Raw genomic sequence first — 25,634 nt, forward strand, 5'->3', positions numbered from 1 at the left:
GAGTCGCTGATGATGGAGCTCACCAGAATGGTGCAGAAGGTGGTGAAAGAGAGCAGCTGGTGGGAGAGGAGAGGCATCGATTGGAGCATCCTGGCGGCGGCGTTCCTGTGTCTGCCGCCCGGTAAGACTGCAACGCTGGAAACGTCCTCAGCAGCTCCCCGTCACAGATTTACATCATAACGATGCAAATCATTTTGGTGATGATGTAGGAATCTGACTGGCATTTGCTCTTTTTGTTACCTTGAACTATTGTTGGTTATCTCTACAATGCAGAGTTTATGCTGAAATAGATTGTAAAATCGTTGGGTTTTTACTGGTTGACCTTTGGCATGCTTTTTCAGAAGCATTAAAATGAAAACAAAAAAAAACCTGTCAGAAAAAAGGGAAAAATTGACCAATTGTTTATGAATATTCAACTTTTTTAACAAGTTGCTTTTTTTAAATCCAACCCAGCAGTCCAAAATTAGAATGAAAAAAAATCCGTTTTATGTCAAAGTAGTTTATGAAACCTGACAGCCACATCTGAGAGTCTGAAACTAGTCAAAAATAACCAGCAAGTGCTTCTCGCTGATGAGGCCCAGTTGCCTTCAGCAGTTTAATGTGTAATCCATACTTGTAGATGCACCTGAATCATTCGATCCTCATTATTTGTGACTTTTCCTTTAATCCACACAGCATACACACGTCGCAGTATACGAGGATAAGGAGATGAATATCAGCATCGGCTATCTTAAATCCAGCTGCTGTACCGACCCAAAGGAGCCTCGAGCATTAGAACTGACCAATCAGACCAATCATCAAGCTGCGTCTTCAGACAGGAAGGAGGCAGTTGTCATTCTTGTAAATAATTAATCGGGAGTATCGGGGTTGAGATATAGATACGGCAATCAAGAAGATAAGAATTTCAACCTTGATGCAGGAATAGAAGTAGAAACAAAACACAGAGATTTAATCACGACTCTTATCTTGTGTGTGGAATATAAGAATTCTGACCAAAAAAAGGAATTAAAAATCCAGATGCTCCAGGTAGTTGGAGGTAGAATGCCTTTATGTCGATGTGATGGAGCAGGCTTGTGTAAGTGGTCCGAACATTTGCTGGATAATGGTGTGGGTCTGTCCTCTCCTGTGCTGTCTCACAGCCTTCCTGCTGCTGGGATCCTCTCGGATCCTGTGTTTCTCAGCGGGCCTGCTGCTGATGGGCGTGGCTCACGCCGTCATCACCACCAAAGGGGCACATCTGGCCAGCCACGGGGCGCTGAGCGAGTCGCAGGCGTGGGGGAAGCTCTGGGCCATCTTCTTCATCGAGGTGCGATGCTCAGAAATAAACCAAACGCTGACATCGAGCACCCGGCTTAGAACATTTTTTTTTTGTTGTTGTTGGTTATAATTCTCATTTATAACCCTGATCGGTTGCAGCACTTAAAGCACCAGTTTGATATTTCAGGGAGGAAATCTAATTTTGCGTTCTTGCTTAGGTTGGAAGATTGATAAAGCTCTTACGTCTGCAGGGTAAACGTGAAGCGAGATGCTTCGAGACAAATAAAGTAGCAGAGCGACTAGAAAAGCGGGGGAAGGGGGGGGGGTGGCGTCCCAGGCGTTTAAGGTAAAGCGAAACCTGCACCTTTAAAGCTAAATAATTCATACAGCGAGGTTCATGCTCAAAGAAGCAGACCACTCGTACATAAATGTGAAATGCCTCCCTGTGCTTTGACTCCAGAAGCATGAATATTGACACGAGTGAGTGATTACCCCGGTGGCTCTGTTTAATGCTGGGAATCCGGTTATTAAAGCTGCTGGGACAGTTCAGTGAACTTGTGAACCCTGGATGTGTCTATTTACTGGATGTCCAGCAGCTCTTTAAGTAAACAGAACATCATCATAACATTTACGGCTCTTTCCCCTCGGTCTAATGTTCCAGTGATCAAACTGAGTGGAAAAAGAACGTAATGATTGATCTCCCGGCATGTTTTTGTTTTTTTTAACATTTAAATATCGATTGGTTTGTCTGCCAGCAAGAGTTTAAGGATATTAACCAGCATGGCAAATAATAACAGGCCAATAAAAGTACCGAGGCCCGTGAGCTTCCTCCGATAGCCACCGGATCCAGTTTCAGATCTGGGACGTTAAAAATCAATATTTTGAGGGTGTCTATGTATATTTGGACACGGTAGGGGTAACGGTAGATAAATGACGGCGCCACCAAAACGTATCTGAGATGAAGTGGATTTGAGGGTCGATGTCTTCTTTCAGAGGCCGGCTGAAAAGCAGCTGACACCGGATTACAAGTCGCCGCATCCTGCAGTCGAGTTTCCTGATTGATTTAACGGCATTTGTGGAAACTCGTTTGCATCCCGCTGCATCTTTTCGTGGACGCTCATAAGCTTGTGTTCTTCCACTCAGATCTGCGGCTCCTTCTCGGCGCGGGCCGCCATTCGGGGTCACATTAAGATGCATCACGCTCACACTAACGTCATTGGACTGGGGGACTCCAGCCTGTGGAAGGCCCCCTTCCTGCCCCGCACCGTCTACCTGTTCGTAGCGCCCCTGGCCGTGCCCATCATCACTCCACTCGTTGCACTCGGTAAGAGGCGCCGCAGGACCCACGATAGATACCTTCAAGCTGCCCCGCCTCTCTCGCTTGGGTGCGAGTTTATTGTCGTGCGTGCGACGGCCGTCTGATCCTCTCGCTTTGCAGCTCATCTCAGAGACTCTTGGGGCCACACGGACTCTTGGGGCCACACGGTTCGGACCATCCTGATGGTGTCGCTGGGCCTGCGTTCACAGCACTGGCTGCTGATCCGCGTGTCCGGCTTCCTGTCGCCTCTCAGCGCTTTGCTCTGCATGCTGGCGTGCAGAGCGATGTTCTCGGTGCCGTACATCCATGTCAACATTTTCCAGGTGAGGAATACCTGCAGCAGACCAGCAGAATTATGACTATAAGATGAATATTTTTTGGATCGCATTCTTACAGAACTTTTTGGAATCAAACTGTAGCTGAAGAAAACCTTCTCATTCCAGTCTCCGTCGCTTTACATCTATCTGCGGATTAAAATCACGTGATTCAAGTGAAAGCTCCGACCAGCACTGAATTCACACTGAACATACTAGAGCTGATTTACCGTTCCAAATAGTTATGATGGCAGCTTTTGTTCCACGGCCGTCTGAGAAACCTTTTTCCAGTGCAGCTTCGTGTGTGATCGGAGCAATCGGGGACCTAAACAGGATAAAAAAAAAAAAAAGGAACAAGTCATGCATGGTTTCTCCAGACCACACGGGTCAATGTGCATTGTTCTGTTCAAAGCGTGAGAAGGTGGATTAGAAAACACAAACTCTTGATGTGAAATCGGGAGGAATATGTACATGTAAAAGCAAACAATGGCCTGCTCAAATCACGTTGGCCATTCTGTTCAGTTTACTGATCATAAATCAGATAAGATATATTATATTATATTGTCGCTGTAGAGATGATTCATTTTATTAGATTTGGATTTATAGGAAAATTAATTTGGGAACCCTTCAATATTACAAACACCAGTAATATAGTTCATTATTTATGATCATATTATTTAAAGGTAGACACTTATTTAGAATAAATGAGCACTTTAATCAGCTTCTATTAGATATTATTAGCTATGAAAAGACAACTTCCACTTGGAAAGAAAAGGCTCGTTTTTGACTTTCTCAGCATCTTATTTTCTTCAGCAGATTAAATAGATTTTTTTTTCCCTGCTTATTTTCTGTGTGATTTCCTCGATAATTCAACCAAATCCGTCTGTGTAATCCGCAGCACATTGGCCTCCACATGTTCTCGGCGACCAGTCGACCCAAGAGGATTATCCAGATGACCCACGGGGTCCTGAACCTACCGCGAAACGTCCTGCTGGACTGGATGTTTGGACACTCGCTCATCAGCTGCCACGTGGAGCACCACCTTTTCCCTTTCCTCTCTGATCACATGTGTTTGAAGGTAGGAAACAGCATTATGTCATTCTGTAGTATCTTGTCCCTTTGAATGGCTAAAAGTTATTGATGCAAATATCGGTGTCTATAAATCTGATCCCGTGTCTCCAGGTGAAACCTATCGTGTGCAAGTATCTGAGTGAAAAGAAGCTTCCGTACCAGGAGGACAGCTACCTTTCCCGTCTGCGCCTTTTCTTCCACAAATACAAGGAGCTGATGGTGTTCGCCCCGCCCATCACAGAGCTAGTGGGAGTGCAGTGAAGGATTGATCCCACTCAGATCAATGACAGCTGATGCTCCCGAGCACAACGTCCAGTGTTTAGACTCTGAAATACGACACAAAGTTCCAATCTGTAGAATTTAAATTTAACATGAAATCTCTGTCTTTGTTTTATTATTATTATTAAATTATAGACGCAGATTGAGATTATTTGATAGATGGTACTTGTATAAATGCTCAACCAAAAGATGACGTGATTGGGTTCAATCACCACGGGAGGTTAAACACAGCTTTTGACCTATAAACCAAATCGTTTCACTCAGTGAGCTGCTCTTTGGTCTGCTGGTGCAGAATAGCGCCTCCTGTAACTTTGACGTGCAGCATCAGGAGCTGATGAAATATATGTTAATAACATTTTAAAAATATGATCAGAAATAAAACTCATGCTGTAACTTAATATGTTTACGATATCTTTGGGCTTTAATGCACTTTCCTGCACAATATATTGGATTTAACATTTTTAGAGGAGTTTTGATTTGTCCAATTGTATTCTCTCTCATCTTGGACTTCATAGAATTGTGGCTCCCTGCCTTCAGCTCCATATTTGCACTTCGCGGTCATACACACAGTATTTCCAAAATGTCCTTTAACTTTGTCAATGTTCGCAGGTCTACTGCAGATAATAGAAATGTCTTTTACTCATTTTGATTTTTACTGAAAACTAAGGTGATCTAGGGAAACAAATCTGCAACCAATGCTCCTCAAAAAGAAGAGCCCTTGTTTCCACGGTTACACATGTTGTTTTTATTGATGCAAATTCTCTGTGTTCTATGGCATATTCTTAACTGCACTGTAAGTCCACTAAGAACAGGTGTGTTTGTTTCTCATTTTAAAAAGCACTTTACTGTTACCTTATAATAAATATAAATTGTCTTCTATTCCAGTCTGCTTTCTCTTCATCCTGATTAAATGAATTATTGCGTGTTTATACACAAACATATCCTTTAAATATAACTTCCTGGAAGGTTATGATCAGTTATGACTTCACGACCATGTGAAGTAAAATAAAAATGTAAAAATCCTTCATTATTGTTAAAAATACTTTATGTATATAATGTTATGTGCTGTACTGTACATATGCCACTAGGGGGCAGCAGAGCAAACTTAACACTCGCTGTAGAACATTAGTAAATAGCTGTCTGTTTACTTTGACTCACTTCACAGGCAGCTGAAAGGAGATAATGGAACATTCAGCAAACATGAACAAACTTTAGCTTTTAACTGTACTGTGTTTATTACAAAATGATGAAGTCTAATATCCCTGAGAGAGTCTGGCCAACATTCTCTCTGGGTATCATAATAATTCTAAGTGTTTACACTTTGTCATTTGATCCACAGATGAGATGAAGTTATTGATTAGTGCAGGATGTTTGGCTCAGAGAAGCCTGCTAGTGGTGGTTGATGCTGCCCAGAGATCAGTACAAAGTGCCTCGGCCGTGATTACACGATAAATTTGCTACGTTAGTTCTCTCTAAAGTGTAATATATTATTTAGAACAGTGGGGCTTATTGATTATGCCTTTTAGAAATGTGTTTATTTATAATTTTCTAGCTCAACAGACTTTTCTCTCTCTCTCCCCTGACATCGCTCGAGTGGATGAAATCAAATGTTTGGAAGGAGGCAACAATTGTCTTTTATTTCCACACTGTCCAAATGGCTGGAAACTATTGATTCGCAATTTCATATGCAAATTAGTTCTTCAGAGCACGATTAAAAAAAACAAAACACTCGGGCCTGTTTGATTAAAGAGCAAACCACTCATCTGATTGGCTTTACACTCCTGTGAGTTACTCACATGCCCATGTGAGAGCCGCCCTACACTCCTCACACTCCACTGTGAGTGAACGTCTCATTCTAGCAGATAACTCTGAGCATAGTTCTCTGATAAGCGGCCGCTGTGGTCACACGGCGGTGTGACTGTACCTGCCCTGATTGGGATTTCTGATTCTGCTGATTCACTCAACTGCATTCACATTTGCTTTACGGATTTGCTCCAAGGTGGAGCAGCCGAAATGCCGCATGACAAAAGCCTGTGTGAATGATATTTAACAGAGCAAGTCAATGATCAGGTTATCAGCGTGCTAAAAGGAAATCTGCAAACAGTGGAAGCCGGTCGTGCTCAAACACAATGCATGTTGGGACTGCAATGCTGAAGTGCACTTCCTAGTTTGCAGTGTTGGCTCCACCCTGTGATTTCCTTTTTCTCCAGGAAAGGGGTGGGCGTGTTTTGGGGGGGGGGGGGGGGGCGTATCTGCTTGCATGTAAATGCATCAGGAGTGGTTAAGAGTTTAAACTGAACCTACTGTAGGGGCATGGGCTGACATCCTCGAGGTGTGGCTTTCTAGGCTCTTCATTGTGATTCAGGAACTCCTGGCAGACAAAAAAAAAAGTGGCTGAGCCAGTTATTTTCAGACGGTGCAAGAGAGAGGAGCCCGGAGACAGAGACTGGAGACATGGCAGATACGGCAGCTGAAGAAGCGGTTCCCGCCCCCCCTCAGCAGGTAGGTGCTACCTGCTCAGGTGCGGGGGGTGCTGGAGACAAGCCAGCAGCCGGTGGTCACTCTGTTTGTGGCTCCTGCCTCGAGGACAAAAGCAAAGAATGTCCCAAGTGTCTGCCGAGCCCTGACAAGCCCGCGCCTGGTGATGTTCCCACGCAGAATGGAACTAAAGTTGATGATCCGGTCATCAAGGGCAACGAGGATCAAAGCCCCGAATCAAAGACGGAGGAGACCAAGATCCAGAGGGATCTGAAGGAATCTGAGGATCCCAAGAAGCCCGGGGAGAAGAAGGCAGACGAAAAAGAAAAGGAGGTGGAGGAGGAACCGTTGGGCCCCGATGATGTGGTGTGTGACTCGTGTATCGAGAACCCCCGTCGGGCCCTCAAATCCTGCCTCACCTGCCTGGTGTCCTACTGTCAATCCCACCTCCGTCCTCACCTGGAGAACCCAAAGTTTCAGAACCACCGGCTGGTGGACCCGCTCCGGGACATCGAGAGGCGGACCTGCGAGAGCCACAAGTGGCCCCTGGAGCATTTCTGCTGCGCTGACGCCTGCTGCATCTGCCAGGACTGTGTGATGGAGGACCACAGGGGCCACAACACCATACCTGTGGTCGAAGCTCGCAGCCGGATAGAGGTATGTGATACTTTTCCCACATTCTGAGCCATTTCTTTTTTTTTTGGGGGGGGGGGGGTTATAAAACTTAAATGTCAAAGATTCCTCTGTCCCTGCTCCCAACCCCCCCCCACACACACACACTCTTTCTACAACATTTTTTGCAGAAACTTAAATTAATTGTATTAAGCAATATATATATAAATAAAAAAAACTAAATTTGACGCTGCCCTTCATCTGCAGTTGGAGCATCACAATAATCTTTCGCTCCCACTGCCCCGGCTTTCCGTGTGCCCAACTGAGCCGCTTTATGGATGCAGCTCTCATCACCAGTCGTGAGGGGATGAAGTGCATCTGCCAAATGCGCAGGTGTTCTCACATATCCTTCAGCGCAGCTTTAAAAGCAATGAAGACAGTAATTCTGACTCGACGTCCACACTAAAGCTCCTCAAATCATAGTCTGCTCTCTGTGATTAATGAGGATGTTTGTCAGTCTGGTAACTCAATCCACGGATCTATTTAGCTCCTCTGACGCCAAGGTGGAGCCCAAGTGTCATTCGTCTCATTGTGACATCCTGCGGCCCCGCAGGTTCGTGACATTCCTGCAGAGGTCCGTGTCTTTTAGCCGCCACCCATGTTATTAGCGATGAAGAGCAAACTCTGCAGGGAGGCATGCAGTGCCAATAAAAATATTCAAAAGTGGAAATATTACAAATGCTATTGCTGTTATTTAAAGTCATGCGTATAAATGAATAAATAAATAAATTATCCTGTATCGATGTTGTGTTGGCAGTTTTCTGTCACTTTGAATAATTGTATAATAAAGACACATGATTATGTAAGATTGGTCTTTAATTATTTTACCAAGGCCTTGGGACTTCAGTTAGACAAGCAGAACACCGGTTGTGATTGTCAGACTGAAGCCAAGGGCAGTGAGCACATCTCGCTTATATAGGCACACATTCTTTGGTTCTTGGAACAGCAGGCAGGTGTTTATGCAAGGGAAATTCTAAGTAACAATGTGGGAGGAAGTCATAATTTCTAAGTGTCAAACACGGAGACTAAGTGTCAAACACGGAGATGCAGTCCAGAACTGTTTATCACGAAAACTCTGCCGCACACGAAGGTCTTTCGGTGAAGCGTGAATGGGAACCTCTGCAGACAGTTATTGTCTTACTAACCGTCCCTGTAGATCAGTTACTTAACATTGTTTAATCTCCACTTAATGATTACTTGATTGCTTTTGCAATTATTAATTATATAATTGTCATTATGCTTAGTAATTATTCTATTGCCAATACAATATCAGCAGAAAAACATGGTCTTGGACTACTTCCTGGTCAGACCTCATGTTCCACAGTGGCACCGCCTAAATCCTCTTTTTTTTAAGAACTCATCACTCTTTAGCTGATCCTCCTTTCCACTGCTGCTTCGTGTGTCATCCAATCCCAGGCAATGCCTCTCGTGCATTGCATTCTAATCTCACAGGAAGGAACGGCTAAAACTATTTGAAATGTCGCTCACCTTTGTTCTGAGGATATTTCCAGTGTCCGCCTGTATAAATAGATTCCTTCTTCTGCACATTGTTCAACTCAAGTCGTTACTATTTCCTTCCCAGGTAGCAGGAAATGACATATTTTCTTGAATTTTCTGTCACAAAATTAAGATGATATTGAGGTGATAATTCTTCAAATACCGGAAGATCTGTATTTCAAAAAAAGTTGCCGGGACGTTTCTTTTTTCAGCTCCTTTTAAGGCTAAAACAGGAACGGCGAATAGATTCCTATTTCAGCTGTATGTCATAAATCCACACGTGTTGAGTAGCTGTGATGTTGGGATCCTTAATAGCCGCTGTCAGATATGTCACTGTGCCAAACAGTGGATTTGCTCGACCTGTTTAGAATCGTATTAGCTGTGATGACACATACCGACACGACGCTTCGGTTTCATGTATCACTGCGAATTATTCTGAGCTCGAACGGGTCGGTAGGTCAACACGTAAAATCAGCTCATCTGATTATCCATCCATCCATTTTATGCAGCAGGATTGGAAAGAGGGGGGGGGGGGCTGGAGCCTCTATCCCAGGCGGTCACCCTGGGGAGGATATTTAAACTCCATACAGAAAAGACTCAGGTCCTCAAGTGGGATTTGAACCCAGAAAACAACAGTCTAATCTGATACACTCATAGCTAGGTTCTGGTACAGATGGACTCGAATCAACATGATCGACTTTAGTATTTTTGCACTGGAAAGGGATGAACTTTGCCTCTCTAAGGTTTGAGTAAATATGAACTTTTACCTCAGGACTGCAAATGTGCACGAGAGCCGGGCAATTGTTTGTGCGTGGTAAAATAAATGCCACAAACAGCAACAGCGTTTCACTCTTCTAAAAAATTCTGATGTGTTGATGCAAAGAGGAAAGAGGAGTAGCTGCAACCGTGCACGGTTCTCCTCCTCAAATGAAACGAATGATGCCGTGTGCAGGGTGGATCCGTGACAACATGACCCCCCCGCCCCCCGCCACACTAGTTCAAGCAAAGGAAATGCTCCCCTTTAGGGCCTAAACTTTAAGTTCAAGAATTTAACTCATGCGCCAACATCAGCGCCGGAGATGCTTGGGCCTGCCCGAGGAATTCAAACACGGATCTGCAAAGAAGACGATGCTCTGAAAACCAGAACTATGGGCACGTAAACTAGCCCGTTACCCCTCGTATAATAAAGACGTCGCATTTCACATTAAAGAAGCAGCCTTAGAGTTGACGGCTGCCAAATATGTACTGTGTATATATACTGCCTAGGAACCAGCATACTTCCAGCCTGACAGCATGGCTGTGGGTTCGGCTGAATTCTTGTCTCTTTCTTTTTTTGCGTTCACAGAAGGAACTCAGGGAGAAGCAGACTGAGATGGTGAAGACGATGACGGCAGCGGAGAATGCCATTAACAAACTCCAAGTCAACACGGTCTCCATCGAGGTAAGCACCCCCCCCCCCCATGACAAATCTGACATGGGGCCACTGGCTGGATTCAAGTGAATGTCGTAACATTTAATGGACGTCAGTAGGCGGCGGCTATTTCTGGCATTAAAACAAAACACCTGAAGCAATGGACCACTGAAAACAGACCCTGTGGTGTGGGAGGAAATCCGTGTTTTAGTATTGTTGAGCAAGGGGCGGGGGCGGGGGCGGGGGGGGTCAAAGAATTCCCTCCATGAGTTTGCAGTCATGCAACATGACCAGATGCGTTCCCTGCTGGTTACCTGCCAGAGACTTTGAATGCATCACTGCCGCCCTCAGAATTTAGAGAATGTCGAGTCCATGCAACGTCATTTAAAAACCAAACCTCTGCTCCTCAGAATTCTGTGACAGAGGTGCGAGGAGTGATCGAGGCCCAGTTCCAGGAGCTGCAAGTGGTGGTGGAGAGGGCGAAGCGGGAGGTGGAGGAGATCCTGGAGGCCGAGGAGAACCAGGCGTTGAAGCAGGCCGAAGGCATCCGGGTCCACCTGGAGCAGAGGTGCACGGAGTTGAAGAAGACACAGGGGCAAGTGGAGAAGCTGTCGAAAAACAAGAATGACGTGGATTTCTTGCAGGTAACAACAGCCGGATCAACGCGGCTCATTTCACGGGGACAAAGCCGAAAGGCTGCTCTCATTCCTGAAGGACCCTGTGTTTGTTTGATAGGCCTATTCAGAATGGAAGAAGGAAGCCACGGATATCTCTTTACCCGGCATCTACATCGGCCTGACGGACCGACTGAATTCCTTCAGCCGTGTCATTAAAGACTCCACGGAGCAGCTGTGCGCCATGCTGGTGTCCTCATATATAGAAAAGGTTAAAGAGACGTGCAAGAACGGTAAGAAAACATGATACTGCCGGGGGGAAATCCTGCTCCAACCCAGATCAGCAAATAGTTGTCTATCGGGGCGTGTTCACACACGTGAAAGAATTTTCAGCCTGTGTCATAGCGTTAGAGTTCAGGTGCGCTATAAATCTGTGAGCGGTGGCTCACACGAGACACTTTACGTACCTACAAGCCACCTGAGTCACCTGTTTCGTATGTCTTCAACAGAAGTTGTAAGCCAGTGCATATTTTCTTACGACTGAAGCCAAATTTCATGCAATTAAATTGAGATTCAACTGTTTTTTTTCCCCTTCCACTGCAGACAAAATGGGAATAAAGACGACGGTTAAAGCAATCGTTGCAACAAAGCAAAACATGTCACTGCCCGATCCGAAGAAGCACGATGACTTTGTCAAGTGTGAGTGTTTGATTTGTTGAAATGCGGTTTTGTTTGGCTGAAATCCTGCATTAATGATTGCAGCCGTGATTTTAGAATATATTGACGTCGCATCAGAAGAAAGCTACGATTTTCGGCATAAGCTTTGTGCGTTTTAAGGTTGCGCTTAGATCGTTGTTTTTTTTAGATCATCAGCATCATTCAGCTCGGATAGATCTGCTAAACAAAAAGCATCAGGCTTTAAGATTAAAAGAGTCTGGCCCCTCCAAAGGGTCACAAGATAAATTCGAGTTGTATTTTAGATATTAAATGGGTTTTTTTCATCTGTTTTGAAATATTTTACTGCTGTTACTTATTTGGATTTCAGTCATTTAGAAGAGAAGTTCAAATGCCTCTTGAGTTCAACCGCAAATGAGAGAACTTGTTCTGCAGCTTACGGTTTAAAATGAACTGTGACGACACCTGCAGGGTTTCGCACCCTGTTAACTATTTGCTGTTACAACACGAGTAAACTAACATGCTCACAATCTTTTGACCAGATGCCTCTCACTTGAGTTTCGACGCCGACACAGCTCACAAGTTCCTGCGCCTGACGGAGGAAAACAGGAAGGTGACGAACACCACGCCCTGGCAGCATCCTTATCCTGATGTACCCGAGCGCTTTGAAAACTGGCGGCAGGTTCTGGCAACAGAAAGCTTTTACTTGGGACGTCAGTACTTCGAGGCCGACGTCAGCGGCGAGGGCACGCACGTCGGTTTGACCTACAAGAGCATCGACCGGAAGGGAAACGAGAGCAACAGCTGCATTACAGGAAACAACTTCTCCTGGTGTCTTCAGTGGAATGGCCGCACCTTCTCCGCCTGGCACAGCGATGTGGAAACACCTCTGAATGTGGACAAGTTCACCCGTATCGGCGTTTATGTGGACTACACGAAAGGTGTCCTGGCTTTCTACGGCGTGGCTGACACCATGACGCTCATCCACAAGTACCAGGCAGAGTTCCTGGAACCTCTTTACCCCGCATTCTGGTTGTCTAAGAAGGAGAACATTGTTGCCTTGGTGGCACCAGGGGAGCCATTGAGGCTCAAAAGCCCCTCTCCTCCCACCTCACCTACTAATAAAATGCTTCTTTCATGATTGGCAGCTTATAAATAACTAAAGCAGATGAAAATCAATTTCTAGATTACAGTTCAGTAATATTATACCAATGGTTTCATAAACAAAGCCTTATAACCAAAACATAAAAAATAATAAGATGGAAACTTGCCATCTCATGTATATTTGGGGTCAATTTGTATTTATTCTGTCTATGTTTAGGACTGTTGCATTTCACTGTACTGTGAATTCAGAGGTGTTCTCTATAGTCTGTATGCAAATAAACACAACATTTGCAAAATAAAGAGTTTTTGTTCACTATTCAGTGATATAAAATCAGAAGGTTCATTTAAATCTAATATGTGGGATCATTTGGATTTTTGTTATTGAGGATTTCTTAGGACATTATTCTATGGATAAATGGATTGGGTGGATATACAATAAAAATTGTTTTTGCCTTTGATAAACACTGAGTATATCAGAAAGTAGTAGAGTCATAATTGAATAAAGTTCATTCTAAAATAAAAATATAGATAGTAATGCTAAAAAACTCTAGCACAGTTTAACGATGCTAAACCAGTTTTGTATTAAGTATAAGAATGTAATGTGTGAAGATCTTTTAAATATGCATGAATTTTGAAAGTTTTTTCAACAGCTCAAAGGTCATGTTCAAATGTTTTAAAAATTAAAAATGTACTTTATAACTGTATACAATGGTGACAATTTGCATTGTTATACAATAAATCAGTTGTCTGGGGTATTATAAATACGCAATGCAAATAAAAATATATACAGTACAGGACAATCAAACGAGCCTCTATTGCTTTGTTTTATGTATTATTAAGCGCACAATGATGATTCTTTTTAAAATAAACTTTATTGACAACAAAGAGAAATGCAACTACAATACAGTACATAAAGGAAAAGAGAACAGCCATGCCATTTAAGTAATACAAATAATAATTTACAGTGAAAAGTATTTTAGAATTTATTTAAAGTTATTTAAAAAAATAATGTTTTTATCCAATAATAACGCCATGACGTGGAAGCGTACGTGGCACATTTTTGTCACGTGACCATCCAACTTAGCATGTAATCAAGGAAGAGCCACCTGAAATTCAACATGATAGCAGGCGTAAGTGATTTTTTTTTATTATCGTATGTTTTTGTCAAAAGTATGTGAATGTGAAAAATAGACGCCGTCATTTAATCGGCAGATTAAGTTTCGAGCACCAAATATTTCCCAGCTGCGAGGAGCTGTCATGCTAATGTTGCTAGGTATTGGGTTAGCATGCTAGATAATAGCATACAACAATACTTTGTTGTCCGACCAATGCTATTTAACGTTTTCAAAACCCACAACAGTATAGTCTTGTTTGTGTTAAATATCTGCAATATTATTTTTAGTGTGTCCACTTTGTCACCGGTAGCAAGCTAATGATAATTCGGGGCTGTAATGCTTATGTTCAGCTAACATTCAGTTAGCTTCGATGTGAATCAGGAGTTAAAACGCAAATTAAATCATCGACATTCCTGCCTGGAAACCCGATTTAGTTAATTGTTGTGTGTGGAGGGCCTATGTTTAATTAATGCAAGCAAAAGGTACGACTGCGGTTTAGTCTTCTGACCCAGGACTGCATACTGATTTATGCCCTTTCTTGTTGGTCCTCCAGGATACTAATGATGAAGACGTTGCTCTGTTTGATTCGGAGGAAGATGCGGGGAAAACTTCAAAGAAGACGAATATTAAGTGAGTTAATATTTTAAAGGTCTCTGTCACACAGCGGTGATGCTACATTGATTGTTTTTAGTCCGAGTTGTGATCTTTAGAGGAATAACTTTTATCCAACTAACTTCAAATGACCACATTTTACAACTAACCCATCCCTATAAAAATATTCAGAGGATTCCTGCATGACTGGGGGGGGGGGGGGTTACATGACCGGGATGGTGTCACTCTGATGCTGGTGGAAGTCGTTGTTCACCATTCTACAGTATTATGTGCCGCACTCAGAAGAACAACAACAGATGGCCCCTGCCCTGGTGCATCATGTGTGATGATCCAGAATCAGGATCAACATACCTGCTGCATCTCAGGAACAGGTTTAGACTGGTTACTGCTACCATAAGGAGGGGGGGACTGCTGCCTGCGGATGACACTCAAAGTACTGGTTGTCTGGGATACTTGTTTGTTTTTGCTAGTTAAACATTTAATAATCATAAAAATGTAATAACAAAAAAATGTTATTTTTTTGTACAGCAAAAGTAAACTACAAAATGGTGTGTTTTCAAATCTATGGATTGTATTTGTTGAACGGTAACTTTGTGTCACCTTCGGCTGCTGTGAAGAGATGGACATTTATTTATTCCATCTCTTAATCGATATTGTAACACAAACTAACGAATCACAAAAGTAAGAATGATTTGTAGGACAGTATTCTCTTTGTTTTCCCATTCCTCAACGGTATATTGATCACATTGAAATTCTGTTACCAGGCATCCAGTGGCCTCCTTCTTCCACCTCTTCTTCAGAGCGGCTGCCATCCTCGTGTACCTGCTTTGTGAGGTGTTCAGTGAAAGATCCATTGCCTGTATGGTGACAATAATCCTTCTACTGTCTTGTGACTTCTGGACGGTAAAGGTGTGGCTTTTGTTTCTTTTGCGCGACACATTTTCTGCAGGAAATCTCGTCACCACGTTGGTGTTAATTTAACTCGCAAAAAAAATCCATTTGTGTTTTCAGAACATCTCTGGGAGATTGATGGTTGGTCTAAGGTGGTGGAATCAGGTGGACGATGATGGACGCAGTCACTGGGTGTTTGAGTCGAGGAAGGTTCGATGCAGATCAGCTCTTTTCATGCTGCTTTCTCTGCTTTCTGTTACAGTAAATGGTTCGGCCCCACATAACCATAAAAAATAAAAAGTACTGACCTTGTACTGCGTGGCCTCGATAAATCAACTTGTTTACTGTCCGCAGCCCTTATAGTATTTGCAGCTGTCCTAACTGTGAGAATATCCTGTTGCTTTCAGAAAACTGGGAAGCAACAAGGATCAGAGTCTGAGTCCAGAATCTTTTGGCTCGGGCTGATTGTTTGTCCAATCCTTTGGATCGTCTTTGCTTTCAGCACCCTCTTTTCCTTCGAGATCAAGTGGGTGGTAAGTCCTTAGTTTTAATCGGTGGGATTTTGTTCTTTTAGAATTTTCTTACTGTCAACATTCATTAAAAAAAAAGGACTGAAATTGTTTTTGATCAACGCTGTTGCTCAGTTCTTAAGAAGTTTCCTCCCTGTGGAGAACATGATCAGGTTTTAACCTTGAATGATCTCGTCCTCCTTGCAGCCAATGGTGGTCATGGGTGTGGTGTTGCAAGGGGCCAATCTCTATGGTTACGTGCGGTGTAAAGTGGGAGGCAAGACCAGCTTAAAGAACATGGCTACTGATTATTTTGGACAACAGTTCCTCAAACAGGTGACAAAAACTTTAAACACATTGAATACCGAAATTCTTCTGTTTCCTAAATCCTCATGTGTGTCGTGCTTTTCATCCACAGACGCTGTCCAAAGAAGAGGAATCGTAAAGTGTAGCTTTGCAAATTTCCCAAAACGTTTGCATTATTGATGAAGGCACCATACTTTTAGCAAGTGGATGAATGGAGAGAAATCTTTTCAACACATGAATTCATATATTTTCCTTTTATTTAATGTTCGAATACAAAGAGTGCTCTTTGTGGTTTCTGTCTGAGGTCTGATGTCTGTTTCCAATAACTGAAGTGGAGCAATAAACCTTCAGCCTTTTAACTCCTACTTTATAACAAATGATGACTGGAAAGTGTGGAAGGGCTTGAAATGGGGAACTGTAGTTTGATGTATGCCAGATCCAGGAAATATCTCTACAAGTTTGTGTTGTCATTTCTTAATTTTAGTCTTTGTAAAATTAAAACTACTTGTTTGTCAGAAGGTTATTTTTGTGCAAAAACACTTTGTTTGTATCAGACATGGTTGTAAACAAGGATGTAAAGTATTCCAGGAGACTTGTAAATATGTATGTAATGAATCAGAACTAATTCTGCTAATACATCACTGACAATTTTCTGTACTGTATTGTCATTTTTAAGATTTATATTATTGTTCACTGTAGAACTTTAAACTTTAGCAGAAATGATACATGTAATAGAGTATAAACTAAATATACAAACAAATCGACAAACATAAAACGCAATTATACAGCGCTTGGTTTATTGATGAATGATCGGCACTCTGGTATTGATCGCTTATGGCTCGTCACTTCAATAGGCTGCAGCGACACCTAGCGACATGTTTGAGTCGACGGAAATGGTTTCAGTTCCCTCGACATGAAATATCTCGCAGTATCTTAAATAAATTAACATGTATATGTACTACCATTGTGCTGCAGTTCGAAATGATATAAAATTGCGAAAACCACAAACTACTTCAGTTTTGGTCCAAGCAACAGGCCCGGAAGTCATGGTTGTCAAGTTTCCATACAAACATACATACCGGAAATGAAGGATACGTCTGTCAAAATAAGGCTGCATTTTGCACACGCGTAAATGTGAAATTGTAATGGCTACGCTTTATGTTTAGAGACATTTGGTTAGGCCAATGCATTAATGATTTATATACTGATATACGCGAACATTTTACCGCCTTAAATGTTGATTATTCATAACAGATACATGGCACGTCAGATAACCACGGTGTTTTATTCTTAAAACCGGAGAGGAAATCGTGCTAATCGTTAATCTGCCTGGCTTAACTGCTCTTAGCTATCCATCCGGCATTAGCTGGATCCATTATTGTCGTCATATCAATGTGCTAAATTGACCTGTTAATCTCTATTATTTAGCTCCAGAATGATTCCTACCGAGGACGCGTCCGCCAGGAAGCGGGAGATAGAAGAGAAACTGAAGCAGGTCAGACATATCCGGGAGGAAGACGCGTTTTAGCCACATACGTGTGAAAGTAGCGCCATATTCTTTGTATATTATTGGGTTTTTTTGGACATAAAAAGCCACTTTCTGCTGACAGCGTGAGAGAAGTGAGTCGTTGCGTTTTTGTGTGATGTTCCAGGAGCAAGAGACGCTGTCATTCATCAGGGAGAACCTGGAGAAGAGTGATCAGCTGACCAAGGGAATGGTACCGGACACAAGACCTTTAAAACGGCCTTAAATAAAACGCAATCGAGTCAAATGTAGTCTCAAGTATTATTATTATTATTTTTAAATAGTGAACTCTCCCCTTTCCACCAGAAGAAATTATTTCTAATTCATAAACAGTCTTTTGTAGCTTTTTTTCCCCCCCGGCATCGCTGCAGGAAATTGATGCGACTCTCTTCCCGGAAGGTCTCCATCCTGTCTTCGTTTGAAAGCCGCCTGATGCAGCTGGAGAACTCCATCATCCCGGTCCACAAACAAACGGAGAACCTGCAGCGTCTGCAGGAGAACGTGGACAAGACCCTGTCCTGCATGGACCACGTCATCAGCTACTACCACGTGGCCAAAGACACCGATAGGATCATCAGAGAGGGGTGAGGGTTTTATTATTATTATTTTTTTTTGCCTTTCATTGTGCACGTGCATAAAAAGTTCACTATTTTTGTATCGTCCCCCTCAGGCCGACTGGCAGACTGGATGAATATTTGGCTTGCATTGCCAAGATTCAGAAAGCTGTGGAATATTTTCAAGATAACAATCCTGACAGCCCCGAGCTCAACACAGTGGTACGGCTTCCTGTCGCAGTCCAGATCATCTCTGTTGTGTAAATTTAAATAAAATAAAAAAATCCAACATTTACGGTTGTTCGGAAGTCCGACGTAGCTTTCCTGCATGACGTTGTTGCCCTGCCGCAGAAAGCGCGCTTTGAGAAGGGCAAAGAGCTTCTGGAGGCCGAGTTCCGCAGCCTCCTGACTCGCTACAGCAAACCCGTCCCCCCCATCCTCATCCTGGACGTCATCAGTGTCGACGAAGAGCTGGAGGTCCAGGAGGAGGTGGTGCTCGAACACCTGCCCGAAGCCGTGCTTCAAGACATCACCTGCATCGCCGGCTGGCTGGTGGAATACGGACGTAACCAGGGTGGGGAACCTTTGTGATTGGTTGGCTTCACATCCTCTTTCCGGCTCCTTCCCTCCCGGTCTCGTTTTAAATTTTTCTGTTTCCTGCGTCTCACACAGACAGATTTCCCCCAAAACGTGCGTATTGTAGCGATATGAGAATAAGTCTTCTCATCTGCCCTCCTGCAGATTTCATGAACGTCTACTTCCAGATCAGGTCTAACCAGCTGGATCGCTCCATCAAAGGCCTAAAGGAGCACTTCCGCAAGAACAGCGCCTCCTCCGGGATCCTCTACTCGCCCGCCGTCCAGACCAAACGCAAGGACACGCCCACCAAAAAGGCTCCCAAGAGACCAGGTCAGCAAAGTCGGCGTCTCCTCAAACCAAATCCATCATCCCCTCCATCGCTACGCTTCCTGTAACGCTGAAATCCATTCAGCACATCGATTAGCCGACCGTCCAGCCTCCGTTCTGCTTCCTGTATCCTCCACGTTAGCCTCTCCTCACCGGACCGTCGAGAACGGCCGCCCGATGTTACCCTGCGATTCGACAATCGGCTCCAACTAATGCTTCATCCTGTCCTCTTTTTATAATCCCCATGTTGTTACCTCACAGTCTACATCCCAGGTAAACGGAACGCCCCTGGCGTGCGCTTCGTGTTCGCTTCTGTTTGTCTGACGCCACTTTTCAGGGCCAATGAGCGTCGGCGTGCGAAGCGCCGCTGGGCCGCGTCGGTCCCTGCTCTCATTGCGCTGCTAGAGTCGATGGATGAGACCGAAGCCAGGCTCAAACTGGAGTGAATGTTGGATTAATGGGACGCCAAAGTCGCTTTGTGTTTGCTGCATGGGGTGGAATTTGGGCGGCTTGACGCCGGCCGGCGAGCCATGGGCAATGAAAACGGTGCGGGTAAACCAGCGGTTTTTCACGTTGCCGTAGAGACGACAGGAGACGAGAGCAGCTTTAAATGTGCTACATGCTTGCTAACGCGCTAACCACGCACAGATGCCATGTTTGTAGTCCTGAGATTTGTGTCTAAATGTAACAAACGCTGCTGTGAATGCTGGATATGTTAATTGTGATACTTGTGATGGCTGTTTATTAATCTGTTTATTCTGTTCTTACATGACCCCGTTTGAGCACGTGTCCCCGCCGTGTTCTGATGACGTAGCTGTAGTCGCTCTGTCTCTCACCTGGTCATCCCTGTGGGTGTAGCTGTGATGCTAGGCTATCCCCTCCCCCCCCCACCCCACAAATACACAAACGTCTGCTGCCCGTCTCGGTGGTGGTGTCTGTGCTTCACTTCCTAGTTCTCCTTTTTCTTCTGTTTTTCTTCCTGACACTGTTTCTTGGCTGTCTGGACTCGCCCCCCCCCCCCCCCTCCCCCTCCCCCTCCCCCTTCTGGACCCTGTCTCTGTGTTTATGGGACCAGGGACCATTCGCAAGGCTCAGAACCTTCTGAAACAGTACTCACAGCATGGGCTGGATGGGAAAAAGGGGGGCTCTAACCTCACTCCTTCGGAAGGTAAAGCACTTCAGTCTTCCCTCCGGTGTCTGTGCGACCCCCCACCCTCCTCTCCCCCCTCTTTGCTGACGGTGTTCCGGTGAAATGTTGTGCTTCTGGTTTATGTCTCATTCAGAGAAACAGGCGCAGAGAAAGCTCACAACAGCTTTAAGATCATTCAGTAAGAAATGAGAGATGGAACTACAAACGCAGGCACAATAAATAACCCGGTTAAAAGTTCCTGCGTCCGCTTGGTGATCCGGGTCATCGGCGAAAGGTTCTGAGTTCAACCGTGAAAAGTAAAAGTGAATCAGAGTTTTTAACTGATTTTTGAATCCATAAATGGGTTTTTAATGTTAAAATGTAACTTTTTTTCTGGATCAGATCCAGAATGCGTGAATTTAATGCATATTTTACGGTGAATAAAAAGCTGTTGTGATGTTTTACTTGAGCCTGATTTCTCTCATGTCCCTGAAACGCACACCGTCTAACGTAGGAGTCGCACACAAACACACAACAAAACCTCTCTGGGCCCCCCCCCCCTCCCTCACTTTACTTCAGCGGGTGTCTCCTGCTCCTCCCCCCACCCCCCTGCTGGATGCTTGGTGATGGTGGTTGGTGCAGATGGTTTGCCCTCCTCCACCCTGTCCCCCCTCTCGGCCTTGTTACGACCCCGGTGGTCTGACTAGGCCTGTGTTCCCGCTGCCCCCCCCCACCCCCACCAGGTTACGATCATGACCTGCGGGTCAAACACCTCTCTGACGCCCTGACCGAGAAGCACGGGGCCGCCTCAGGTGAGTGGCAGGAACTCGAGGGAAGCGGAAGGAACAAAGCGGGCCTCGTTTATCGTTTATCGCGGCTGTGACGTTCCGTAACCCCCCCCCCCCCCCCCATAGTTTACGTGTATTTTTACCTTTATAAACCCCCCCCCCCTGCACTCTTATCAACCCACCCTGTATTACCCTCCCACACGCCTACAAACACTTTTGTATTGTAATACAGTAACAGTAGTGTGTATTTCTTCTGCTCCAGAATACTCGGTGCTACTTGTACTCTTAATCCTAAATGAATTGCACTGTACAGTAATCCTACATGGAGTACAATAATAATAATGGTACCTTGACCAGACTAAAATGTGAGAGCAGAGCGGGGTACTCACCATTGAAGACACTGCAATGATGACGATGATGAAGGTGATGACGATGATGAAGGTGATGACGCTTTAGAGCTCTTCTGATGCTCTTTGAAGTTCTCCTTCAACATGTACTGTACCGTACTGGTACTGCATTTTATTTGTTGCAATACTGTATACGTGTTGTAATACGCGTTTTCATTATTTTTCTTAGGCTAGAAAATGCTTATTTTATCAATAAAATGCCAAAAATAATGGACATTTAAGCATTTATACACACGTAGTGAATCTATGGAAAGTGAACCGCGATACAGCGATGGGACGACTGCAGCCTAAAAACCATTTGAGCACATACAAATACTCAGTAACTGCTTCATGGCCACCGGCCAGAGCCCACGTCTCGATGTGAACTTGGACTTATTTATTTTATTTCCTGGCTGACTGGATCTTTGGTCATGTACCTCAGGAAAGGATGACGTGCTGGACGTCGAGATCGACTCCTACATCCACTGCATCAGCGCCTTCGTGAAGCTGGCCCAGAGCGAGTACGCCCTCCTGACAGAAATCATCCCCGAACACCACCAGAAGAAGACGTTCGACTCCCTCATTCAGGTCTGAACCGGCCTCACTGGGCGCAGCCAATTCTTACCGGAGGTTTTCACGAAGAAGTAGACGCATCCCTCCTGCCCTGCACGCGGCGTTTCCATTCTTTAGTCTACTTCCTGTCTCCTCTGTCGTCCACAGGAGGCTCTGGACAACCTGATGCTGGAGGGAGACAACATCGTGTCTGCAGCTCGCAGAGCCATAATGCGCCACGACTACTCGGCCGTCCTCACCATCTTCCCCATCCTCAGGCATCTCAAAATGTACAAGTCTGAGTTCGACTCAACGCTGCAGGTCTTTACAGCTCGTCCTGTTTTTGCTTCGCACTGCGTGGACACGGCGCGTGGGAGAATCTTTAAGCTCCCGTTGTTGTTGTTCTTGACTTTCCCTGCAGGGAACAGCAGCGAGCACCAAGAACAAGCTGCCGACGCTCATCACCTCGATGGAGACTATTGGCGCCAAAGCCCTGGAGGAGTTTGCAGACAGCATCAAGGCAACAGGCTCACTTTTTAATCTCTGATTATTTTTCTCTTTAGTTAAATGCTAAAGTTTCTCTCTCTGACCACAGAATGATCCCGATAAAGAGTACAACATGCCCAAGGATGGAACAGTCCATGAGCTCACCAGCAACGTAAGCTAATGCTCACACTTCAGGCTCAGCCCCCCCCCGCCCCCCCCCCCCGTCTCCATGGGAACAGCGGCGTTTGTCCAATCGATAAAGCCGAGGTGACGCTTACCTTCATCTCTCTCCTGCAGGCCATCCTCTTCCTGCAGCAGCTGTTGGACTTCCACGAGACGGCCGGAGCCATGCTGGCCTCACAAGGTAGAGCCACGCCAACGCCCCCCCCCCCCTGTCATCCGTCCTCATCCTAGACTTCCTGCTGCCCCGCTAGCATGCTACGCCGCTGCGTCCTACAGTGCAGCAGCGGCCCTGTGATTTTAACTCCGTGTCTAAAACTATCTGGATAGAAAAGCCGGCAGGTCAGAGGGCAAATGTGTTTTTAAGGATTAATTGGGAATATTTGCTTTCGAATCGACTCGACAAGAGAACGTTCAGACGGAATGTTGTGTCTGCGCATGGCGTGACCTCACCGGCGGGGCTACGGGTTCTGAAGCATGAGGCGGACACGTGGCCTTTTATTAGCAGTGAACGATCAGACGGACCCCTCCCTCGGTCAGAATCACGAGCCGTGTGTCCCAGCAGCGCCGGTCCCACACACACAGGTTTCCTCCCGTCCCTCATTCTATTTCTACGCACCTTTCATCCCCTCTTTCCTTTCCTTCTTCTTGCCTCATTATTTGTCCCTTCTCTAAGCGGGAGCATCTGTGTTAACCCCATCCTCACTCGTTCCAGGATCTTTCCGGGTCTCCGGCTCCGTCCTGTCCTCCTGTGCCTTCCCCCTTTTCCCCCAGTCCCTCCCTGCCTTGGCTGATGACTGTTTGCTTACTCTGCACTAACAGATCTTTTCTAACCTTTTTGCACTTGTGCCTCTTCCCCCCTCCCCCCCCCTCTCTTCTCTCTCTTGCCTTGGCTCGGCCCTTTTAGTACTGGGGGACACTTACAATATACCTTTAGACCCCCGAGGTAAGCAATTAAAAAAGACTGTGTGGAGGTCCCTGAGCAGCGGTGGAAGTACTTTGATCTTTATTGCTAAAGTAAAAGCAGCAGTACTTTAGTGGAAAAATACTCTGATACAAGTAAAAATCCTACAATCAAAGTCTTACAAGAGTAAAAATACACAAGTATAAGCAGTACATTTTACTTAGTCAAATACCTATATACCGAATTGCTCCATTCAAGGTGTTGCAAAGGATTGATCTACCTGTTTTGGTGCTGAAACGTTTTGCATTTCCTCCAGAGGTGAGTTCATCAGCGAGCAGCTACACCTCCGAGTTCAACAAAAAGCTCCTCAGTACTTATATATGTAAGTATCGAGGAAACACCCCTTCAAAGTTAAATGACCTGCTTTTATTTTGGAAGCTGACGCAGGAGTGTTTTTAACTCTCAGGTAAGGTGCTGGGGAACCTGCAGCTGAACCTGCTCAGCAAATCCAAAGTGTACGAGGATCCGGCTCTGAGCGCCGTCTTTCTGCACAACAACTACAACTACATCCTCAAGTCGCTGGAGAAGTGCGTATAGTTTTAACACTTATATACATATATATATATATATATAAAAAGACTGTGTGGTGTTCAAGATCCCCAACTGCTGCAGCTGGAGGTCTGCAGGAAGTAGGACATGAAGAAAGTCTAAAAAGTGAAGTCCTTTCTTAAACGTCTCCAGGTCCGAGTTGATCCAGCTGGTCACGGTGACCCAGAAGAAGGCCGAGAGTTTGTACAGAGAGCTGATCGAGCAGCAGATCTACATGTACAAGAGCAGGTAAATGCAGATTTTAAACTGTTTGCATCGTCCCGGTCACCGCCTGTTTCTGGCCTGATGGATGGAAACCTCTTGCAGCTGGCTGAGGGTCACAGAGCACCTGACAGACCGGAACATTCCAGTCTTCCAACCTGGCTCCAAGGTCAGAATCGTATTACCCGTTTGGGTTCGACCACAAGCGGCAACTTTAACATACCCGCTGTTTGTTGGAATAAGCATTTTAAATCAAAATACTTATTATTTTCATAATTCCTCTTTTATTTCCCATTAAATCAAACAATGAATTACACTAAATATCACTATTTACACCAACATCCATAAATTAAATTTTTTTTATGTAATTGCACTCATTTCTTCCTGCAGCTGAAAGATAAAGAGCGACAAGTGATTAAAGACAAGTTCAAGGTGAGGTCAGAGATCCCCCCCCCCCCCCCAAAGAAAATCACACAATTGTAGTGAAAGAAAAGAACAAACGGCGGCTTCCTGCAGCTGATCCCACCTCTTTTCCTCTCAGGGTTTTAACGACGGCTTGGAGGAGTTGTGTAAGATCCAGAAGGGTTGGGCCATCCCTGACAAAGAGCAGCGAGACTTCATCCGCCAGGCTCAGAAGAAAGTGGTGTCCGACGCCTACAGGGCCTTTCTGCACAGGTGAGAGAGGAGCTGGGAGTGAAAGTCGGGAGTTTGAGCGTCACGCTCCTGTTGTGGGTCTGGCTCGCTTTCCCACTTCTCTCTCTCCTCCTTTGCTCAGATGCGCCAACATCTCGTTCACCAAGAACCCCGAGAAGTATCACAAGTACCGGCCGGAGGAAGTCGAGGAGATGATCGAGAGGCTGTTCGACACGTCCGCCTGAGCCCGCAGCTGGCTTTCCCCGCGCTCCCTGAACACACCTCACAAGCTCTCGTCTCCAATCCCGTCACTCTCTCTCTGTCTGATGAGTGTTCTGTACAAAGATATCAACCGGATGTATTTATGTAATTTAGCCTTTCCAACAAATAAAGGGAACTCCGACTTGACTCTCTTTGTGACTATGAAACAAACTTCGAACTTCGTGCAATGGATTGGCTTCATCAGAAGGAAAACATTTATTTCAGAGGAGTCAGCGTGACCTGTTCCATTTCCCTCCCTAAAGCCGTAAAGCTTCTGGCCCTTTATATAATTTAAATGAACACACACACACCGCTAAATTTAACAGGTTTTACCCATGAGGATGTGGATGTCTGATTTTTTTTTCTCTCCCCGCAATCAAACATCCTGCAAAAATCC

The 25,634-nt window shown here is 44.9% G+C and overlaps 4 protein-coding genes across 4 annotated transcripts; all 4 read left to right on the forward strand.

Moving 5' to 3' along the window:
* Positions 1 to 4,221, forward strand: fads6 (fatty acid desaturase 6). Its single transcript, XM_068754691.1, has 6 exons — positions 1 to 121; positions 1,140 to 1,306; positions 2,401 to 2,581; positions 2,696 to 2,898; positions 3,788 to 3,967; positions 4,072 to 4,221. The coding sequence occupies exons 1-6, from the start codon at positions 10 to 12 to the stop codon at positions 4,219 to 4,221; spliced, it is 993 nt and encodes a 330-aa protein (XP_068610792.1). The 5' UTR covers positions 1 to 9.
* A 2,472-nt stretch (positions 4,222 to 6,693) lies between these two features.
* Positions 6,694 to 13,246, forward strand: trim16 (tripartite motif containing 16). Its single transcript, XM_068754412.1, has 7 exons — positions 6,694 to 6,741; positions 6,850 to 7,374; positions 10,232 to 10,327; positions 10,708 to 10,941; positions 11,033 to 11,204; positions 11,515 to 11,610; positions 12,129 to 13,246. The coding sequence occupies exons 1-7, from the start codon at positions 6,694 to 6,696 to the stop codon at positions 12,725 to 12,727; spliced, it is 1,770 nt and encodes a 589-aa protein (XP_068610513.1). The 3' UTR covers positions 12,728 to 13,246.
* A 511-nt stretch (positions 13,247 to 13,757) lies between these two features.
* On the forward strand, positions 13,758 to 16,788 carry tvp23b (trans-golgi network vesicle protein 23 homolog B (S. cerevisiae)). The gene is made up of 7 exons (XM_068754392.1): positions 13,758 to 13,820; positions 14,359 to 14,435; positions 15,182 to 15,326; positions 15,429 to 15,518; positions 15,716 to 15,841; positions 16,025 to 16,153; positions 16,236 to 16,788. Exons 1-7 carry the CDS (start codon positions 13,809 to 13,811, stop codon positions 16,260 to 16,262), a joined length of 606 nt encoding a protein of 201 aa, XP_068610493.1. The 5' UTR covers positions 13,758 to 13,808; the 3' UTR covers positions 16,263 to 16,788.
* A 688-nt stretch (positions 16,789 to 17,476) lies between these two features.
* exoc7 (exocyst complex component 7) lies at positions 17,477 to 25,384 on the forward strand. Its single transcript, XM_068754356.1, has 22 exons — positions 17,477 to 17,618; positions 17,776 to 17,841; positions 18,048 to 18,232; positions 18,319 to 18,424; positions 18,554 to 18,776; positions 18,944 to 19,111; positions 19,370 to 19,381; positions 20,184 to 20,276; positions 20,981 to 21,049; positions 21,854 to 21,999; positions 22,132 to 22,284; positions 22,385 to 22,483; positions 22,559 to 22,621; positions 22,747 to 22,813; positions 23,537 to 23,575; positions 23,850 to 23,915; positions 24,000 to 24,120; positions 24,275 to 24,370; positions 24,449 to 24,512; positions 24,734 to 24,775; positions 24,885 to 25,018; positions 25,119 to 25,384. The coding sequence occupies exons 1-22, from the start codon at positions 17,559 to 17,561 to the stop codon at positions 25,219 to 25,221; spliced, it is 2,175 nt and encodes a 724-aa protein (XP_068610457.1). The 5' UTR covers positions 17,477 to 17,558; the 3' UTR covers positions 25,222 to 25,384.
* Positions 25,385 to 25,634: the final 250 nt, after the last annotated feature.

The sequence above is a fragment of the Brachionichthys hirsutus genome, chromosome 21 (assembly GCF_040956055.1).
Source record: "Brachionichthys hirsutus isolate HB-005 chromosome 21, CSIRO-AGI_Bhir_v1, whole genome shotgun sequence".
Taxonomy (NCBI): Eukaryota; Metazoa; Chordata; class Actinopteri; order Lophiiformes; family Brachionichthyidae; genus Brachionichthys; species Brachionichthys hirsutus.

What these genes read in the sequence shown, in the direction of transcription:
- fads6 (XM_068754691.1), top strand. Translation starts at nt 10, where the DNA reads ATGATGGAGCTCACCAGAATGGTGCAGAAGGTGGTGAAAGAGAGCAGC. An exon ending in GGGCCATCTTCTTCATCGAG is followed by an intron (nt 1,307 to 2,400) that starts GTGCGATGCTCA and finishes TCTTCCACTCAG; the next exon opens with ATCTGCGGCTCCTTCTCGGC. An exon ending in CACTCCACTCGTTGCACTCG is followed by an intron (nt 2,582 to 2,695) that starts GTAAGAGGCGCC and finishes CTCGCTTTGCAG; the next exon opens with CTCATCTCAGAGACTCTTGG.
- trim16 (XM_068754412.1), top strand. Translation starts at nt 6,694, where the DNA reads ATGGCAGATACGGCAGCTGAAGAAGCGGTTCCCGCCCCCCCTCAGCAG. An exon ending in TAAAGAGACGTGCAAGAACG is followed by an intron (nt 11,205 to 11,514) that starts GTAAGAAAACAT and finishes CTTCCACTGCAG; the next exon opens with ACAAAATGGGAATAAAGACG. An exon ending in GCACGATGACTTTGTCAAGT is followed by an intron (nt 11,611 to 12,128) that starts GTGAGTGTTTGA and finishes TCTTTTGACCAG; the next exon opens with ATGCCTCTCACTTGAGTTTC.
- tvp23b (XM_068754392.1), top strand. An exon ending in GTGACTTCTGGACGGTAAAG is followed by an intron (nt 15,327 to 15,428) that starts GTGTGGCTTTTG and finishes TTGTGTTTTCAG; the next exon opens with AACATCTCTGGGAGATTGAT. An exon ending in CCTTCGAGATCAAGTGGGTG is followed by an intron (nt 15,842 to 16,024) that starts GTAAGTCCTTAG and finishes TCCTCCTTGCAG; the next exon opens with CCAATGGTGGTCATGGGTGT.
- exoc7 (XM_068754356.1), top strand. Translation starts at nt 17,559, where the DNA reads ATGATTCCTACCGAGGACGCGTCCGCCAGGAAGCGGGAGATAGAAGAG. An exon ending in GAAGCACGGGGCCGCCTCAG is followed by an intron (nt 21,050 to 21,853) that starts GTGAGTGGCAGG and finishes CATGTACCTCAG; the next exon opens with GAAAGGATGACGTGCTGGAC. An exon ending in AGTTCGACTCAACGCTGCAG is followed by an intron (nt 22,285 to 22,384) that starts GTCTTTACAGCT and finishes CTTTCCCTGCAG; the next exon opens with GGAACAGCAGCGAGCACCAA.